Genomic DNA, 17112 nt, shown 5'->3' on the forward strand with positions numbered 1-17112 from the left:
AGGTCTAAGGTCCCTGGGGCAGTCCCAGTGTTGGGAGCAGGGATCTGCTATGACTTCCCCTGCACAGGCCAGGAATATGGGGCCAGTGCTGTGGCATAGCAAGTTAAGCTGCCGTCTATAACACCAGCCAGTTTGTGGGTGCCAGTTTGTGTTCCAGCTGCTCCACTTCTTTTTCTTTTTTTCTTATTTTTTTCCCAAAGAAACCTTTTATTTAAGGAATACAAACTTCATGCATTTTATAAGTACAGGTTTAGGAATACAGTGATTCTTCTTACCAAATCCGCCCTCCCACTCACACTCCCACCCCTCCCCCTCCTCCCTCATCCATTCCCAGTCGCATTCTCCACTTAGATCCATTTCAATTAACTTTATATACAGAAGACCAACTCTATACTAAGAGTTCAACAATTTGCACGAAAAAAACAATTAAAAAACAAACAAAACAACTGTTCCTCAACAGTTGAGACAAGGGCTGTTCAAAGTCATGCTGCTCCACTTCTGATCCAGCTCTGTGCTAATGTGTGTGGGAGGGCAGCAAAAGATGGCCCAAGAATTTGGGCCACTGTGCCCAGGTAGAAGACCCAGATGAAGCTCCTGGCTTCAGCCAAGCCTGGCCCAGTGTGGGCTGCTGTGGCCATATGGGGAGGGAGTGAACCAAGATCTCTGTCCTTCCTTCTCTCTCCATAATTCTACCATTCAAATAAATACATAAATCTTTTTTTAAGAAAAAATATGAGATTTTGACTATTCTTTACCTGGACATCTCTCAGGTTTGTGTTTGAAGACAGTAAACTTGAAAAGACAAAGTAATGTCTCCCCTGGACATAAAAGCAGTCTCAGTCTTGTTTACTGCTTGCTATAAAATGGTAGGTTCCCCAAGCTTAATATTCCTCTCCTTTACTGCAAGTCACTGTGTGTGTATGTGCAGGTATCCACCTGGGTCTGTGTTACCTCCTAGGTGGGACCTGTGCAAATATGATGTTGCTGCTGTTTATTATGTTGTGAATAATAAAGTCCTTTTCCCTGGTCCAGTCTGTGTTTTCTTCTAGCACCCATGAAACAATCACTGGCTAATATATTAACTTGCAATTAGAATAAAATCAAATCTCAAACCCTGACATTCAGCACAACACTACTGTCGTGATACTATGAAGATGTTATTTCCATTCTTTACTGTGTTAGCATTTACACTGATGGTTCAAAAATAATGGTGAGTAAAACTTCTTGCGTTATAGCATGACTAATGCCATGGTGGTACCAAACTGGAGTAGTCATTGTATTTTTCAATGCCACACACTCCAAAAAAAAAAAAAAAAAAAAAAAAAAAACCAGTTTCAACTAAGGATGCCTTTAATAAAGCAGTAAAATTTATTAGTTTTACTGAATTTTGATCTCACTAATAACTTTTTAATAAACAATGGGAGGTATGTACAGAAGACAGCTGCTACATACTGAAGTACAATGGCTGTCTCAGGAAAAAGCATTTAGGCAACTGAGTTGCAAGATGAACTAGTCACTGTTTTTAATGGAATGCCATTTTCCTTTGAAAGAATGACTGACATGCAAGCTATGGTGATGCAGACATTTCTCAAAAGCAAATGAAGTTAGCCTGTCACTTTAAGGAAAACAACTGATGAGACTTGTTGCCAATGATAAAATTTGAGTTTTCAAGTGAAAATTAAACTTTTGGAACACTTCTACCTGTCATAGGAATCTTGACAGCTGCCCAGTAATTAAAAGATTTTTCTGATGAGATCATTGATGTTAAATGTGATTTAAAATATTATATAATAAAATAAGTACATATTTAGAAGATCTGTATAACTTAATGATCAAATATTTTCCAAATGACCAATTTATGATGCTACAAAGCCATATAGAAGTAAAATACACATTCATAAAATAAGGTCCCCAGTGGTTTTTAATGTAGCATAAAGAGTTCTTGATATGATTTCAGATTCCATATTGCAACTAACATTTAAGAAACTATCACTTACCAAGCTTTAGTGTAGTATCAAAGAAGCGTATCAATAATTGTTAAAGGCTATTAAAGCACTCTTCCCCTTTCCAACTATATTACCCACACAAGACAAGAGTTTCATCAAATAATTTATCAAAAAACTAAACCAAAATAAAAGCCCTAACAGACTGAACACAGAAGCATTTTGTAACACTGGAAAAAAAAAAAAAAAGACCTTCAAAACAGATTTTGAGAACAAAAGGATGACAGATTATATCACAAAATAAGAGAAACTGGATTGCTGTGGGAAGCTATCCCTTACCTACTGATGTTGAGAGAACAGCTTTTAATGGCTTGATCAATATACCTTAGGGCTAAACAAACTATACCAACTCCATTTTGTGAGTTTTGAAGAGTAAAAAATAAAAAGTAAAGGGAAATGTGAGAAAAGAGATAATGGGGAGAAATAAATAAAGACAGAAAAGCCACAGTAGAGTTTTTCTTTTTCTTTTTCTTTTTTTTTGACAGGCAGAGTGGACAGTGAGAGAGACAGAGAGAAAGGTCTTCCTTTTTGCCATTGGTTCACCCTCTGCAGCCAGCGCGCTGCGGCCGGCGCACTGCGCTGATCCGAAGGCAGGAGCCAGGTGCTTCTCCTGGTCTCCCATAGGGTGCAGGGCCCAAGCACTTGGGCCATCCTCCACTGCACTCCCGGGCCATAGCAGAGAGCTGGCCTGGAAGAGGGACAACTGGGACAGAATCTGGCACCCCGACCAGGACTAGAACCTGGTGTGCCGGCGCCGCTAGGCGGAGGATTAGCCTATTGAGCCACGGCGCCGGCCAGTAGAGATTTTCAAATCTGCTTAGAAGAAAAATAGTTTTTTTAAACCTTTTATTTAAGGTATACAAACTTCATGCATTTCATAAATAGGACTTTAGGAACATGTTGATAGTGATTCTTCCCACCATACTCACCCTCCCATCCCCACTTTCAACCTTCTTCCTCCTTCCTCAGAAAAATAATTTAAAAAATAGACATGGCATTTCTCATTTTCTTCTTTTTCAAAGTTATTTCCAGTATTTATAACAAAGCAAATATTCTAAAATGATGTACTGCATTTAAAAATATGGGCTCAGAACAGCAAAGTATTAGGATGAATTAATAGTTTTGATTTGGAAAAAATTCTCCAAGAGGGGTCAGTACTAAGGCACAGCAGGTTAAATCCCTGGCCTGTAGTGCCAGCATCCATGTGGGTGCTGGTTTGAGTCATGGATGCTCCCATCTAGTTCCCTGCTAATAAGCCTGGGAAAGCAGCGGAGGATGGCCTAGGTCCTTTGGCTCCTGCACCCACATGGGAGACCCAGAAGAAGCTCCTGGCTCCTGGCTTCAGATTGGTGCAGCTCCGACCTCTCTCTACCTCTGCCTCTCTGTAACTTTGCCTTTCAAATAAATAAATAATTATTTTTAAAAAATCTTAAAAAATTCTCCAACAGAAATTTCAAAGTAAATATTAAAATGCTTGGGATATCTGCTTTTTTCTTAGAATTTGTGATGTGTTTTAGAGTCTGTGATAGCTTCATTATGATATTTTGAGAAAAATTCTGAACTGGATGAATTGAAAATTTTTGTTTCTAAAAATTATCCTTTTCCATTAAAAACCTTGCAGGCAAGTTTAAGTTTACATGGGCAGATTAGAACTTTCTTCTTTTCCTTACTTGAACTAAACTTTTGGGCCTCTGCCTAAACCTATTATTAGCTCACTGGGAATTTTCATTTTTAAGATAAGGTACTATATGTTTAATGTGTGCCATAATATTGCAATTAGGATTTCATTTTGTCATATAACTAGGACTTCATATTGTTTCATAATTCTTGCCAATTGCTTTGGGTCTCCAAATTTTTATTTCCCCAACCAGACCTTAGTTCCTTAAAAGGAACTAAAGTTTTACTCTTCTTTTTCTGTCAGTGACTAGCATTGCTAGGCAAATAGACAATGTTCAATAAATACTTTTTGTTTAAGTGACAAGTGAATTTGTAGACATTAGCTTTCTTCATACATGACAGAGCTTCTATATTTATTTGAAATTGCCAGGTATGGCACATCTTATTTCCTTAATGTTAGCACTGACGGCAGTTCCACAGTTACATTATTATGTCACTATTCCAAATCTACAAAATCCTTCTTGATCCTCAAAGCTACCATATATACTAACGTGACTGCAATGATAGCTACATTAGAAACTAACAAACTGTTGAGCTGGCATCTTTCAGTAACAACTGTATTCATATTTTTAAGTTTTTTTTTTTTTTTTTTTGACAGGCAGAGTTAGACAGTGAGAGAGAGAGACAGAGAAAAAGGTCTTCCTTCCGTTGGTTCACCCCCCAAATGGCCGCCACAGCCACTGCCTTCCAAGGCCACAGCAGAGAGCTGGACTGGAAGAGGAGCAACCGGGACAGAACCAGTGCGCCAACCAGGACTAGAACCCAGTGTGCCAGTGCTGCAGGCGGAGAATTAGCCTAATGAGCCACGGCGCCGGCCTATATTTTTAAGCTTTTGATGAACTCAAATGAAAAAAATAAGAAGCACAGGGGCTGGAACTGTGGTGTAGAGAGTAAAGCTGCCATTGGCGGTGCCAGCATCCCATTTGGGCACCGGTTTGAGTCCTGACTGCTCCACTTCCAATCCAGCTCCTGCTAATGCACTTGGCAAAGCAGTGGCATATGGCCCAAGTGCTTGGGTCCCTACATCTACGTGGGAGACACGAAAGAAGCTTCTGGCTCCTGGCTTTGGATTGGTTCAGCTCTGGTTGTTGTGGCCATTTGAGGAGTGAAACAGTGGAAGAAAGCACTCTCTCACTATCTCTTTCTCTGTCTCTGTAACTCTGCCTTTCAAATAAATAAATAAATTTTAAAAAATGATGTATAATGAATTAGAAACACATATATAGAAAATTAGAAATAAAGCATAAAATAAGCTGTGAACACAAGAACACATGACCTCACTGTATATGGCTAAAAAGTTCAAAAAACCTTATACTATGTTTACCTCACTTTTCCAAGCATAGAATATGAAACAGCTTTATGACAGTCAATAGTGGCAGTTTTAATGTTAAGATTTTATGCCAGAAGACAGAGCCAGTATCTTTCCTCTCCAGTAGTTGGCAGATACGCTGGAGGAATTCAGAATTACTGAGTGAATGAAGAAAAAACATGTACCAATATCACCAAATTCTTTGATGTGTTCTCTACTATTATTCTCCATAGATTTTCTTTCATCAAACACTTTAGGATTTAGTTTAACTTTCAACAGAAACAAAAAGTAGACTAGAAAGAAGAGGGCTGGGGCCGGCGCTGTGGTGCAGCGGGTTCAAGCCCTGGCCTGAAGCGCCAGCATCCCCTATGGGCACCTGTTCTAGTCTCTGCTGCTCATTTTCCGATCTAGCTCTCTGCTGTGGCCTGGAATAAAAGTAGAAGACAGCCCAAGTCCTTGGACCCCTTGCACCTGGCTCCTGGCTTCGGATCAGCACAGATCCAGCCGTTGCGGCCATCTGTGGAGTGAACCAGAGGATGGAAGACCTCTCTTTCTCTGTCTCTACCTTTCTCTGTAACTCTTTCAAATAAATAAAATAAAACTTTAAAAAATAAAAAGAAACAGGGCTAACAATTTTGGTCAACCCCTAGACACCTAATATAATTTGACAACTGAACTATCTCTCAGAAGTTCTTATATTATAAAAGCGATACAGCACATTACAATCCTGGTTTTTTAATATGAGAATTAGGGCCTGCACTGTGGTGCATCAGGTTAAAGCTCTGGCCTGCAGTGCTGGCATCCCATATGGGCACCGGTTCAAGCCCCATCTGCTCTACTTTCCATCCAGCTTCCTGCTAATGCGCCTGGGAAAGCAGTGGAGGATGACCCAAGTTCTTGCACCCATGTGGGAGACCCAGAAGAAGCTCCTGGCTCCTGGTTTCTGAACCACTCAGCTTTGGCCATTGAGGCCATTTGGGGAGTAAACCAGCAGATAGGAGATCTCTCTCTCTCTCTTTCTCTCTGTAACTCTGCCTTTCAAATAAATAAATAAATCTTAAAAAAAATAAAGTGAATTAAACAATCACAATTTATAGTTACATTAAAATACAAAATTTGTTACTTAAACAGTAAGTGCTATCATGGAACGATACCCTGCAAATGAGCTGGTTAGTATTTTCATGAATAAGTGTGTGCAGGGTTGCACCAGTAGTGCAGTGGGTTAAGCCGCCACTTGGGACATCTGCATCCCATACTGAAGGGGTGGTTTGAGTCCTGGCTATTCCACTTCCAATCCAGCTTTTTGTAATACATCCCAGAAGGCAGCAGATTTTGGCTCAAGTCCTTGGGCCCATGCCACCCACATAGGACACCCGGATGGAGTTTCAAGCACCTGGCTTCAAGTCTGGCCCAGCTCAGGCTGTTGCAGGCATTTGGGGAGTGAAACAGTGGATAAAAGACCTCTGTTTCTCTCTTTATTGCTCTGCTTTCCAAGTAGATGAAAATAACAGACATTAAAAAAAGTGTGTGTATTTTTTTGTATTTTGATTTCTTATCTAAAACTACTTTTAATTTTTAAAATTGTTTATAAAAATAATTAGCCACAAAATCTAACAGTTTATTGGTTGTCTAGGCTCTGCTCAGCTATTACTCTTTGGAAAATCTATATTCATGTTAGAATTTGAATATATCTACAAAAATCTTCATGAGGTGGTGTTTCATTCTTTGCCCCTGGAAAGTTAGTGACTCACTTCTCTTGAGCAAAATAATGTGATCACTGGCCTCTTGCTAATAGTCACGCGAGTGAGCCATCTCAGAAGCAGAACTTCGAGCCGGCGCCGTGGCTCAATAGGCTAATCCTCCACCTTGCGGCGCCGGCACACCGGGTTCTAGTCCCGGTTGGGGCGCCGGATTCTGTCCCGGTTGCCCCTCTTCCAGGCCAGCTCTCTGCTATGGCCAGGGAGTGCAGTGGAGGATGGCCCAGGTGCTTGGGCCCTGCACCCCATGGGAGACCAGGAAAAGCACCTGGCTCCTGGCTCCTGCCAGGATCAGCGCGGTGCGCCGGCTGCAGCGGCGGCCATTGGAGGGTGAACCAGCGGCAAAGGAAGACCTTTCTCTCTCTCTGTCTCTCTCTCTCACTGTCCACTCTGCCTGTCAAAAAAAAAAAAAAAAAAAAAAAAAAAAAAAAAAAAAAAAAGAAGCAGAACTTCTAGCCACACAGTTAAATCTTCAGATAACTTCAGTCCTTGCCCATGTCCTGACTTCAAAAACATGTGAGATCCTGAGCTAGAATTACTCAACCAAGTCACTCTGGAATTTCTGACACACAGAAACTGAGATAATAAATATTGGTTAATTGAGCTCTTGAGTTTTAGGGTCAGTCTGGAGTAACTTGCTAAATATAGTAAATATGTATTTACCAATGATTATGCAAATTGCTGTGGTGTACCAAAAATGAGATTCAGGTTGTCCATTATACTGAGTATTCTTTCTCTAATGTGTCCAAACTATATGTAGAGTACTAAAGGTCATCTAATGATTCAGGTTGTGCTGTCCTAACATTTATTTCTCTTGAGAAATCAAAGGATGCTTATATGTTCTTTGTGTAGAATAAAACATGGGATGAACCATAAATTTTGTGTTAACAAAAGGGGCTCTTTCCCCTTCACATATCCCTCTTTCCTCCAATCTATATTTCATTTTTTTATTTTTTGACAGACAGAGTGGACAGTGAGAGAGAGACAGAGAGAAAGGTCTTCCTTTGCTGTTGGTTCACCTTCCAATGGCCACCACGGCCGGCGCGCTGCGGCCGGCGCACCGCGCTGATCCGAAGGCAGGAGCCAGGTGCTTCTCCTGGTCTCCCATGGGGTGCAGGGCCCAAGGACCTGGGCCATCCTCCACTGCACTCCCGGGCCATAGTAGAGAGCTGGCCTGGAAGAGGGGCAACCGGGACAGAATCTGGCGCCCTGACCACGACTAGAACCCAGTGTGCTGGCGTCGCGAGGCGGAGGATTAGCCTGTTGAGCCGCGGCGCCGGCCCCAATCTATATTTCATTTTCCAAGGCAGGCACAGCTGCTATTTGCCAAAATGTCCATGAGTCTTTCCTCTCTCTAATATCCTAACAAGATCTTAAATAAAACAAATAGTCTAATGAAAACAAATCCTCAAACCACTCACCAAACAGAAGGAGGAAAGGACTGTGGGTGGTTAGTAGTAGCTTCCTTCTGTTACTGGTTTACAGCATTTCTACTAACTTACTAATTCATCACAGAAGCTAGGTCAACAGGAGTGTTATTTCTAGAAATAGATTATTTTTTCTGAGGACTAATAATATTAAAGTATATTACAAGTAGGGAAAAAACTCATTACCTTAACCATTTTCTACAGTGCTTTCTAGTTCTCATGCATGTGGGTGTATACTTTCACAAAATTCCAACCAATAGAATATGCTGTTTTCATTTTGGAAAAAAACTAATAACATTCTTTAGAAAAGGATTTCATTTGCATTAGCTAAAAGTGAATTTAATTATAATTCAGTAAATTTCATTGCAAAAACCAGATTCACTGCTTGATTGGCCAGTATATCATCCAAATTAGGCCCATTTTTTTTATGCTGAATATACAACTAGCTCTCAACATAATGAATCTAAATTATCCATTCTTTTAGAATATATTTTCTCTTCTCTTTAACCTATACATTAGTGTTCACTGGCAATTTTGCTAGAAATATATAAAAAAGAGAAAGCTCAAATATAAGAAAATTAATTTTTATTTTTACTAAATAGTTACTGTCTAGGATATTAAGTTAATCAGCTACTGAGAATATTAAAAATGTGGTCATCACATAAACTTTTCCTATATTCATAAAAATAATTAGGAAAACTCACTAAATTTTTAAATTTATTAGTCAGAGCTTTATTCATTATTTGGGGTTTTTCTTTGTATTGTCTTTCTACAAATATAGTTATAATTGATGCAACATTATCAATTCTTCAAAAATAAGCTATTTTAACATTATTTCTGCTACTTAATTTCAGCCCAGGTATACACATACCTACTTTATACATAAAATACACATAAAATTAAAACATTTTAAAAAAGGATTTTGAAAAATAAACTCTAAAATTTACAAATTATTAACTTAAATTTAAAATAAAATATTAATATATATTAGAGCTTTTTACATTATCTCTTTCATCTTAACCAAGGTTGTTTTCAAAGATACCTTCAATATAATTTGTACTGGAGACAGTCCATTATCTTTAAATAAAATCTATAAATGTAATATAAGAACTTTATATGAATTTTGATTATTAAAATTAATGGTGGCCGGCGCCGCAGCTCACTAGGCTAATCCTCCGCCTAGCGGCGCCGGCACACTGGGTTCTAGTCCCGGTTGGGGCGCCGGATTCTGTCCCGGTTGCCCCTCTTCCAGGCCAGCCCTCTGCTGTGGCCAGGGAGTGCAGTGGAGGATGGCCCAAGTGCTTGGGCCCTGCACCCTATGGGAGACCAGGAAAAGCACCTGGCTCCTGGCTCCTGGCTCCTGCCATCGGATCAGCATGGTGCGCCGGCCGCACCGCGCTGGCCGCGGCGGCCATTGGAGGGTGAACCAACGGCAAAGGAAGACCTTTCTCTCTGTCTCTCTCTCTCACTGTCCACTCTGCCTGTCCAAAAAAAAAAAAAAATTAATGGTAAATAATAGCATTTAAAGTCCTTGACAGGGGCCAATGCTATGGCATAGCAGGTTAAGCTGATGCCTGCTGCAATGGCATCCCATATCAGCGCCAGTTCAAGTCCCAGCTGCTCCACTTCCTATCCAGCTCCCTGCTAACCTGCCTGGGAAAGTAGTAGAAAATGGCCCAATTCCTTGGTCCCCTGAACTCACATGGGAGATCCAGATAAAGCTCCTGGCTCCTGGTTTTGGTTTGGCCCAGCTCTGGCCATTGTGGTCATTTGTGGGGTGAACCAAAGGATAGAAGACTTTTCTCTCTCTACTTCTGCCTCTCTCCTTCTCTGTAACTCTGCCTTTCGTATAAATAAGTAAATCTTTAATAAATATATAAATAAAGTCCTTGACAGAGGAAAACTGGTTATATTGTCTACTTATGTACTAAATTTGTAAGTCAGCATTCATAGTAGTTCAGTGATTTTATAATGTCCTATAATGTCTAATAACAAAACTGTACTGCAAATATCACAATCATTGTTTCTGAATCTACTTTTCTGCAACATAAACCTAAACATATTCCAGTGCTATGATTTCTTGTATTTGCTTATCAGCATTTTAGATAAATGGAAAGTAGAACTGGAGTGAAGAAAACAGAATGATTAAAATGAATAAGGAGTTCAAATTTAAAAATATAAATTGAGGAATACTATCAAGAACTTTTCATTCTAAAATTTTTACATATAGAAACAGCTCTGAAAAATGGGATTCTCAGATTTGTGTGAAATAGTAACAAGTTAAGACAGTCTTAGTTGTGGAATTCAGTAAGTGACAAGCAAAGCTAAAAAAAATCTCCCATTTAGAAGGAAAGATAGAGTACTCGACTAAATTGGTCTTGTTGATATTATGAGTTCTTATTTCTTCTTATTTTATTCAAAAGATGTATAATCCCACTAAAATTCAACATATCTCTTTTAAAAACTTTTAAATCTAGGAAATTTCAGTGACTTAGGAAAACATGGAGAACAACCTAGTGAACATCTATACATCCAGAAATCAGGTTCCTAATTTAACAAGTGTTTTAACATTTTGCCATATTTGTTTTAGATTATCTTTATTTACACGTTTGTATAGAAAATTGGTCTTCTTCATTCTCTTTCAAGATATCATAGTCTCCTCTCTCCCCAACTTTGGAGGTGATCAGTTTCTAAAGATATGCATGCTTCTGGAGGCTAGTGCTGTGGTATAGTAGGCTAAGCCTCTACCTGTGGCGCCCGGTGTCCCAGCTGCCTCTCTTCCAATCCAGCTTTCTGTTTATGGCCTGGGAAAGCAGTGGAAGACAGCCTAAGTGCTTGGGCCACTGCACCCTGGTGAAAGATCTGGAAGAAGCTCCTGGCTTCTTGGCTACAGATCAGCTCAGCTCTGGCCACTGCAGCTATTTGGGGAGTGAACCAGCAAATGGAAGACCTTTGTCTATCTGACCCTCTTTCTGTCTGTAACTCTACCATTCAAATAAAAAAACTTTTTATTTAATTTTTTTAAAAAAATATATACATGCTTCCCATATATTTTTTGTTATTTTATAATAATATCTGTTTTCAAAAATACTAATATTTTTGTGCATTATAAATCACATAAATGAGACTATAATTTATCATTTTCACTTTTTTACTCAATGTTGCTTTTGAAATCTAGGCCTATTTAATATATAAAAATTTCATTTTTCTAATTCTAAAGATGTCCTACTGTGCTATTGATGGATTTTTAGGTTATTTCTAGCAAAAGAAGTGTGAACATTTTTGTATTATGTGTTCTTGCTTATATGTAAAATTTCTATGTTGCTTCAATAAAAATTTTACTTAGGATTGTGAAGTTTTTTTTTTCTCCTCCTTTTTAAAAAATTAAGCACAATTTTTAAAGAAAAAGTTGAAAGCTATTTTCTAACCTAGGATCATCTGTGTCCTATTGTCTTCCTTAACTCAATCTTTTATTTTTTTGTTAAATGCTCATGATATGAAAAAAGAATACTAGTAAATATGAGATTGATGTTTTACTTGGAAATAGTTATTCTATTTAGGAACATGGAAGTAATTTGTTTGCCTACAAAAACTCAGGTTTAGAATTTCAGTACTAAGTAGATCACCCAGGAAAATAAAATGAGGAAGAATGTATCATCCATCAGGTGCCGGTGCTGTGGCACAGCAGATTAAAGTCCTGGCCTGAAGTGCCAACATCCCATATAGGTGCCAATTCTAGTCCTGGCTGCTCTGCTTCCAATCCAGCTCTCTGCTGCGGCCTGGGAAAGCAGTAGAAGACGGTCCAGGTCCTTGGGCCCCTGTACCCACGTGGGAGACCTGGAAGAAGCTCCTGGCTCCTGGCTTCGGATTGGTGCAGCTCCGGCCGTTGCAGCCACCTCAGGAGTGAACCAGCACATAGAAGACCTCTCTCTCTGTCTCTACCTCTCTCTATAACTCTGTCTTTCAAATAATTAAAATAAATCTTAAAAAGAAGTATCACCCATCAGCATTTGAATTCTACTTTTTTGCAGAATTCGTGTTAGGATTGAGAAGAATCTTGCCTACACTCACCAAAATTGTGACACAGTACTAAGTAACTCAGGAAGTCTGTGGATCCTACTTGTATCATTTCTTTTTTTTTTTTTTTAATATTTATTTTTATTTATTTGAAAGAGTTACAGAGAGAAGTAGAGACAGAGAGAGAGAGAGAGAGAGAGGTCTTCTATCTGCTGGTTCATTCCTCAAATAGCCTCAATGGCCAGAGATGAGCCGATCTGGAGCCAGGAGCTTCTTCAGGGTCTCCCACATGGGTGCAGGGGCCCAAACACTTGGGCCATCTTCTACTGCTTTTCCAGGTACATTAGCAGAGAGCTAGATTGGAAATGGAGCAGCCAGGACTTGAACCGGTGCCAATATGGGATGCTGGTACTGCAGGCTGGGTCTTTAACCCGCTGTGCCACAGCACCAGCCTCTCTGTCATTTCTTATTACTTTTAGGAAATAAACTTGGCAGTGCAGTCTACCTTTGATTGTTTTTCTCTCAGTACTCCTGATTTCACTTTATCATGTGTCTGATCAAAAGTCAAATTATTCTTCTTTGTTTCACTGTGTTCAAGTAGGGGAAGGTAGCCATAACTGTCATCTGCAAGACAAAAAAACCTCTTGGACATCAATAGGAAACTCATATTTTTGGTAACACCTGGAAAAGTAAAAATTATACAAACTCAAAACCACAATTTTAAAAGAATAGACTTCAAGCTGTGAATTAAAAAAAAAAAAACTGTTTTAGATATAGTTACTTTGACAACTTGTCTGTTTAGGTTTTTTCCTTTCCACTAAACACATAAACTCCTAATCTTGCCAAAGTAAGAGGCAAGTAAAATACCTAGGATTTACAAAACAAGAAATACACAAGACATTTCAAAAAGTTCATAGAAAATGTGTACTATAACAAATAATGCATGGATTTCAAAACTTTTTGCAGCATAATTAACTTATCTTTTCATTCTATTTCTTGACAATCTTTATGAAGTACTCACATAGACTTGTTATCATCAGCAACAATTAAAGTTTTATATAAGTTTCATTTTCAGTTATGCATTTTTAAGATATTTATTTATATAACTACTCCCTGCTCACTGTAAGAAAATTTGAAATGTAGATATGCCAAAAAATAAAAATAAAAAATAAAACTACCCATGATTTTTCTACCTATAAATTATTCCTGGACTTTTTCCTTTCCTAAGCATATAAATTCACACAAGAATATTTTCTGCACAGATGAAGTAACATTGTTTATTTTTGTATCTTGCTTTGTTTGCTACATATCATGAACATATTTCTTGTTAGTAAGTAAACATCTATTACCATCACTTTTCTTGGCTACATAGTTGTTCATATGGATCACTATTACTCAGCTGTTATTTGTTTCTAGCCTTTAATTATTGTAAATTATACTGACGCACATCCTTGCATATATATTTTGGAGTACTTTTCGATATATTCATAGGACCTGATTTTTTTTATTCAAAAGGCACAAACGTTTTTAAAAGCCTTTGCTGTTCATTGGCAAGTTGCCTTCTAGGAAGTTTTATCAAGTTACTTGTATGTGAGAGTCATTTTCCCATATTCTGCAAGTGTGAATTTGAATAAACATATAACTGCACTACAGTTATTATAATATCAGAACTACTGAAAAATGATTAAAGAATAAAACAGAAAAGCTCAACTTCCACCTTTCTTTTTTTCCAATGGATTTAAGAAATATATAAAAAATTAACATGAACATACCTCGATTGGAATTCACGAGAAGTAACTGTGATTTTAGCTTGTCAATAATAGCTTGCTGAACTGACAGCTGTTCTTGTTGCTCACGTATTCTCTGCTCATAGTTCTCAGTCTGCTGATATAAAAACCAGTTAGCCTGATTTTTACTGACATACATGAACATACATTTACTGTTCATTACTAATCATAGACAGGAGCTGCCTATATTGTCATTTCCCAGGTATTATTTATTCACAAGCTATAAACTGACTCTAAAAATCTATTTGTAATCATTACAGATATCAGGGGTCAAAAGTACTTAAAGCACTGTAAAATTTTAAGAAAATTACATTATTTAAAGAAATTTCTGAGTTTTGACATTGATTTCTTGGTCCTTCAATTAGAACGAAAACTGTAGTTTGGAATTTAATCCTCAATAAAATAATATCCTTAATTAATAAAATAGGTATTATATTAGAATTATCCTATAAAAACACATACTAACTTTAAAAACTAAGTTTTCATGTCTTTCAGATAAATATATTTCTGAATTTCCCTTTAGATATAAAACCACACAGCAAGTAGCTATAAATAAAGACACTATGAAAATGCAAGAGACAAGCTATAAAATTATATTGACCAGAAACTTTGAAGTTTTCAGAAGAGAACACAATAGTTAATCTTTAGATGGGGCCGGCACCGTGGTGCAGTAGGTTAATCCTCTGCCTGCAGCGCCAGCATCCCATGTGGGCACCGGTTCTAGTCCCGGATGCTCCTCATCCAATCCAGCTCTCTGCTGTGGCCTGGGAAAGCAGCAGAAAATGGCCCAAGTGCTTGGGACCCTATACCTGTATGGAAGACCAGGAAGAAGCACCCAGCTCCTGGCTTTGGATTGGCGCAGCTCCGGCTGATGCAGCCATTCGGGGAGTGAACCAGTGGATGAAGACCTTTCTCTCTGTCTCTCCCTCTCACTGTCTGTAACTCTACCTCTCAAATAAATAAATAAAATCTTTAAAAAAAATCTTTAGAGTACATATTAAATATCTTAATTTTACTTTTATTTTTGACCACTCATTTTGCTATTTTATTGCACTGGCTGTGAGAATTGAGAAGTAGAAGACACATGAATTTGTATTAATGCATATACATGTTGCAAATCTTCAAGAAAATATGAAAAATTTGTATCACAATTAGCAAATTGGTAAAGTCTTAAAAATATATCACCAAAAAGAGAACTGTCTACTAATTTCTATACCTGGAGGAGCAAACAAATAAATGACTAAAGCGTAAATTTCTTGAAGTGTGAAAGAAGTTCTAATGACCTCAGATTGTGCTTCAGTAGAAACTAGGTTATCTGATTTAAATGACTTTTAATAAAAGTTCAAAAGTAAGAAGCTATATTATTTTCAGAGACTAATAAACTTAAAGATTTTTTTAAATATTTAAATCTTGTGCTTCTTCCTGGTCTCCCATGTGGGTGCAGGGCCCAACCTCTTGGGCCATCCTCCACTGCCTTTCAAGGCCACAGCAGAGAGCTGGACTGGAAGAGGAGCAACTGGGACAGAATCAGCGCCCCAACCGAGACTAGAACCCAGAGTGCCAGCGTCACAGGCAGAGGATTAGCCTAGTGAGCCATGGCGCCGGCCAACTCTTTAAATCTTTTAAAAATTCTTTAAAATTTCAGCTATTCCTAAGAAATTACAGCAAACTAACTACAATGGCCGCCGCGGCCAGCACATCGCACTGATCCGAAGCCAGGAGACAGGTGCTTCTCCTGGTCTCCCATGGGGTGCAGGACCCAAGTACTTGGGCCATCCTCCACTGCACTCCCGGGCCACAGCAGAGAGCTGGCCTGGAAGAGGGGCAACCGGGACAGAATCCGGCGCCCCGACCGGGACTAGAACCCGGTGTGCCGGCACCGCAAGGCGGAGGATTAGCCTAGTGAGCCACGGCGCCGGCCTAAAAGGTGAGCTTTTATGAGTCGTATACTTCAAAATGCAAATGACAAAAGCTGGTAAATAACTCAGGTGGCGTGTGGTTTTTACATGTTGCCTAAGGTCAGTCTTACATAACTTGATATCCCCCATATAATCCTGCAAAGCAGCTTATCTACAGATGTTCAGTAAATGCTTACTGGAAAAAAAAGGAAGTAAAGAATCCAAGTAAAATCTATTAATTGTGAATAATGAATCTTTTGAATCTGTCTGGACCATTTGTCTAATGATTATGAGTCTCAGAACTGATTATTGGATAACTCAAGTCTGGACTAAAGACATTGTATTCCTACATAAATTCACATGCAAGCCCCTAGAAAGAACAGGTAAATTGACTGAAGGAAGGATCTAAATCGACTGAAGGAAGGATCCAAAGACCTATAGCAAAATTTATTTTTCCAAAGATTTATTTATTTGCTTGAGAGGCATAGTTACAGACAGAGAGAGGTCTTCTATCTGATGGTTCATCCCCAAATGGTGCAACCACCTAGGCTGGGCTGATCTGAAGCAAAGAGCTTCTCCCAGGTCTCCCATGTGGGTGCAGGGGCCCATGTACTTGCATCATCTTCTACTGCTTTTCCAGACCATCAGCAGGGAGCTTGATTGGAAGTGGAGCAGCTAGGACTTGAACCAGCACCCACATGGGATGCCTGCACTGCAGACAGATGCTTAACCTACTATTATGCCACAGAGGCAGCCTCAAAAGTAAATTCTTAATAGCTTAGATTTACTTGGGTTACACAGAGCCACCAGGGTTGAAAAATCAGTAAGCATGTTAGCCTTGTCAATCTAGTTCTGTACTTTATTTAGAAATTTCTTGAAAGAATTTAAGAGTTCTTCACAAACATCAACCACTAATTGCCTATTCTTTTCAATATATAGGCAGTCACATATATTCCACTCTCTAGAGATTATATAACTAGCATAAAAACTTCACAAGTTAGAGACAAGCCTAGAATAAATGCATAAGTATTTAAGCTGCAGTTCATTGTTCATTTACTCTGGGTTTTTTCCCCTTCCATTTTAATGAAAAAACAAAATGGTCACTCATTTTCTCTTGGAACAAATTCAGAAAGCTTCTGCCAGTTAATTTTCATCTTCTCTCTGGCTTAAAAACTTACGTTAGCACATTTACACATAATCTATTATGCTAAATGAATAATGTAAAAAATTATATAAT

The 17112-nt window shown here is 38.6% G+C and overlaps 1 protein-coding gene across 8 annotated transcripts in view; it reads right to left on the reverse strand.

The window, feature by feature from the left end:
* The window catches only part of TANK (TRAF family member associated NFKB activator), a 90079-nt gene that overhangs the window by 25102 nt on the left and 47865 nt on the right, over positions 1-17112 (reverse strand). For 4 of the 8 annotated variants that reach the window (XM_070070763.1, XM_008258662.4, XM_070070764.1 and 1 more), the window contains exons 3-4: positions 13963-14071; positions 12696-12814 (exon numbers count right to left, since the gene is read on the reverse strand). In XM_070070763.1, the coding sequence (XP_069926864.1) occupies positions 12696-12814; positions 13963-14071 (228 nt within the window). Of the gene's footprint in view, positions 1-12663; positions 12815-13962; positions 14075-17112 lie in introns of all 8 variants that reach the window. The other 4 variants (XM_008258661.4, XM_008258660.4, XM_070070762.1 and 1 more) reach the window with 2 other exon arrangements.

This window comes from Oryctolagus cuniculus, chromosome 3 (assembly GCF_964237555.1).
Source record: "Oryctolagus cuniculus chromosome 3, mOryCun1.1, whole genome shotgun sequence".
NCBI classification, from domain to species: Eukaryota; Metazoa; Chordata; class Mammalia; order Lagomorpha; family Leporidae; genus Oryctolagus; species Oryctolagus cuniculus.